At 54.9% G+C, this 3583-nt stretch overlaps 1 protein-coding gene across 1 annotated transcript; it reads left to right on the top strand.

The window, feature by feature from the left end:
• Positions 1 to 4: 4 nt before the first annotated feature.
• Positions 5 to 3244, top strand: LOC128950579 (uncharacterized transmembrane protein DDB_G0289901-like; the record flags this gene model as incomplete). The annotated part of the gene is made up of 3 exons (XM_054295449.1): positions 5 to 47; positions 663 to 830; positions 1524 to 3244. Coding segments are annotated over 3 exons (1932 nt in total), but the record flags the coding sequence as incomplete, so codon positions are not given.
• Between the last annotated feature and the right edge of the window lie 339 nt (positions 3245 to 3583).

Here is a 3583-nt window from a genome sequence, read left to right as displayed (position 1 = left end):
CTACGCCGAGCGCAAGGACCTGCGCAACCACCTGAGGGCGCACACGGGTGAGTGTGGGACGCACCTGGGCACACCTGGGGGGGTAAAAACACAGCTAAAATACACCTAGATACACCTGGGATACACCTGGGCACACCTGGGCACACCTGGGTACAGCTGGGATAGGCTATATACACCTGGGATAGGGTTACTCACACCTGGGATACACCTGGGATACACCTGGGCACACCTGGGTACACCTGGGGTACAGCTGGGATAGGCTATATACACCTGGGATAGGTTACTCACACCTGGGCACACCTGGGATACCTGAGATACACCTGGGATAGGTGAGACACACTTGAGACACCTGAGGACACACCTGGGGGGCGGTGACACACCCGTGACACATCCGTGACACACCCGTGACACGCTTGTGACACACCCGTGACACACCTGTGACACACCTGTGACACACCTGACACACCTGACACACCCGTGACACACCTGACACACCCGTGACACACCCAGTGACACACCCGTGACACCACCCCGTGACACGCTTGTGACACACCCGTGACACACCTGTGACACACCCGTGACACGCTTGTGACACACCCGTGACACACCTGACACACCCGTGACACACCCGTGACACACCTGTGACACACCCGTCCGTGCAGGTGAGCGCCCGTACCTGTGCGCGGAGTGCGGGAAGAGCTTCGGCCGCTCGTCGTCGCTCTCGTGCCACCAGCGCATCCACGCCGCCGCCAAGCCCTTCCCGTGCCGCACCTGCGGCAAGGCCTTCACCCAGCTCTCCTCCTACCAGAGCCACCAGAGGGTCCACACAGGTGAGGCACCCACGGGTGAAATTCCGGGATTTTGGGGAATTTTTTGGGGTTTTTGGGAATTTTTTTTGGGAATTTTTTATGATTTTTTATTGATTTTTTTATGATTTTTTGGGGATTTTTTTTTGGGGATATTTCTGGGGATTGTTCCCACAGGTGAGGTCCTTCAGGTGAGTCCCACAGGTGAGGTCACACCTGTGAGGGGAATTTTCAGAATTTTTTGGGATATTTTTGGGATTTTTTTTAGAATATTTTAGGATATTTGGGGAATTTTTTTTTAATATTTTGAGGATATCTTATAAAATTTTTGGGGATATTTTCGGAAATTTTTGGGGAATATTTTTAGGAATTTTTGGGGGATAATTTTAGAAATATTTTGGGGAGATTTTTTTTTTTCAATATTTTAGGGACGTCTTTTATAAATTTTTGGGGGATATTTTCAAGAATTTTGGGAAATATTTTTAGGAATTTTTGGGGGATAATTTTAGAAATATATTTTGGGATATTTTGGGCAATTTTTTTTTTTAGTATTTTAGGGACGTCTTTTATAAATTTTTTTGGGCTGTTTTCTGGAATTTTGGGGAATGTTTTTAGGAATTTTTGGGGGATATTTTTAAGAACTTGAGGGATATTTCTCGGGACATTTTTACCCCGGAGCCCCCTCACACCACGAACACCGCCCTCCCCCCCCCGCAGGCGAGCGTCCGTACCTGTGCCCGCAGTGCGGCCGCACCTTCGGCGACCCCTCGAGCTTCCGGCGGCACCAGCGGGCGCACCAGGGCGTGAAGCCGTACGGCTGCGGCGACTGCGGCAAGGCCTTCCGGCAGCCGGCCGACCTGGCCGTGCACCGGCGCACGCACACCGGCGAGCGGCCCTGGCGCTGCGGCGACTGCGGCAAGGCCTTCGTGGCCTCCTGGGACCTCAAGCGGCACCGGCTGACGCACTCGGCCGAGCGGCCCTGGCGCTGCGGGGACTGCGGGAAGGGCTTCGGGGAGAGGGCGGCGCTGGGCAAGCACCGGCGCACGCACTCCGGGGAGCGGCCGTTCGCCTGCGGGCGCTGCGGGAAGGGCTTCGGGGGCGTCTCGGCGCTCAGGAAGCACGAGAGGACGCACGGCAGGGAGGAGGGGGGCGGCGCTGAGGGGGGCAGTATGGCTGAGGGCAATGTGGCGGGTGGTGCGGGGAGCAATATGGCCGCCGGCGCAAATATGGCCGCCGGCACAAATATGGCCGCCATTGGTGGGAGCAATATGGCCGCCGGCAACGATATGGCCGCCGGCGCAAATATGGCCGCCGTTGGGGGGAGCAATATGGCCGACGGTAATGTGGTGGCTGTTGGGGGGAGCAGTATGGCCGGCAACACAAATATGGCCGCCGTTGGGGGCAGCAATATGGCCGCTGGCAACAATATGGCTGCCGGCACAAATATGGCTGCCGTTGGGGGGAGCAATATGGCTGATGGTAACATGGCGGGTGTTGGGGGTAGCAATATGGCCGCCAGTACAAATATGGCCGCCATTGTGGGAAAAAATATGTCTGTCACCAATATGGCTGCCATTGGGGGCAGCAGTATGGCTCATGGTAATATGGCAGCCATTGAGGGGAGCAATATGGCTGCCGGCACAAATATGGCTGTCGTTGGAGGGAGCAATATGGCCGAAAGTAATATGGCGGGTGTTGGGGGGAGCCATATGGCTGCCGTTGGGAGCAATATGGCCGCCAGCACCAGAATGGCTGCCATCGAGAAAAACAATATGGCCGGCACCAATAGGGCTGCTATTGGGGGGAGCAATGTGGCTGACACCAAAATGGCGGCTGTTGCAGGAAACAATATGGCCGCCAGCACCAATATGGCTGCTATTGGGGGAAACAATATGGCCGATACCAATATGGCTAACACCAATATGGCTGCCATTGGGGGGAACAATATGGCCGATACCAATATGGCTGACAGCAATATGGCTGTTGTTGGAAAAAACAATATGGCAGGTGGTAATGTGGCTGCTGTTAGGGGAAACAAGATGGCTGCCGGCAGCAATATGGCCGCTGGCAATATGGCGGCTGTTGAGGGAAACAAAATGGCCTCCACCAATATGGCCGCCATTGGGGGAAATGCGGTTGGGATTGGAGGAAACAATATGGCTGCCGTTGGGGGGAACAATATGGCCGACACCAGTATGGCCGACAGCAATATGGCCGCTGTTCTGGAAAACAAAACGGCCAACACAAATATGGCCGCCATGTTGGAAAACAAAATGGCCGACGCACAAATGGCTGCCACCAACATGGCTGCCGGATCCAAGATGGCGTCGGGGCCCCGCCCATTTTATTGTCCTGTATGTGGGCGGGGCTTCGCCTCGGGGGCGGGGCTAAGGCGGCACCAGCGACGTCATAGCCCCGCCCCCTCCGGCACAGCGTAGGCCACGCCCCCAGCGCATGGTGGGCGGGGTTTGTTGGGGAAATGGGCGGGGTTTATGTAACTGTAGACGGGTTTGTTTGTGGGCGTGGCCGGCGTTGGCCACGCCCCTGGGTGGGGTCAATAAACGCTGAGTCAGCAATGGCGGCTGTGAATGAATTGATGGGGAGGGGAGGGACCCAAAATTCCCCAAAATGGCCCCAAAAAATTCCCCTAAAATTCCTGAAATGTCCCGAAAATTCCAAAATAAAAAAAATCATCGAAATTTCCCAAAAATGGCCTGAAAATATCCCCAAATGGCCCCAAAATACCCCAAAAATCCCAAAATATCCCTAAAGTTCTT

The sequence above is a fragment of the Melozone crissalis genome, unplaced genomic scaffold (assembly GCF_028551555.1).
Source record: "Melozone crissalis strain CALT ecotype California unplaced genomic scaffold, PUWL_Pcris_2 ptg000736l_1, whole genome shotgun sequence".
In the NCBI taxonomy this organism is placed as follows: domain Eukaryota; kingdom Metazoa; phylum Chordata; class Aves; order Passeriformes; family Passerellidae; genus Melozone; species Melozone crissalis.
The sequence above is the reverse complement of the archived record's forward strand: the minus strand, read 5'-3'. Positions and strand labels throughout refer to the sequence as shown.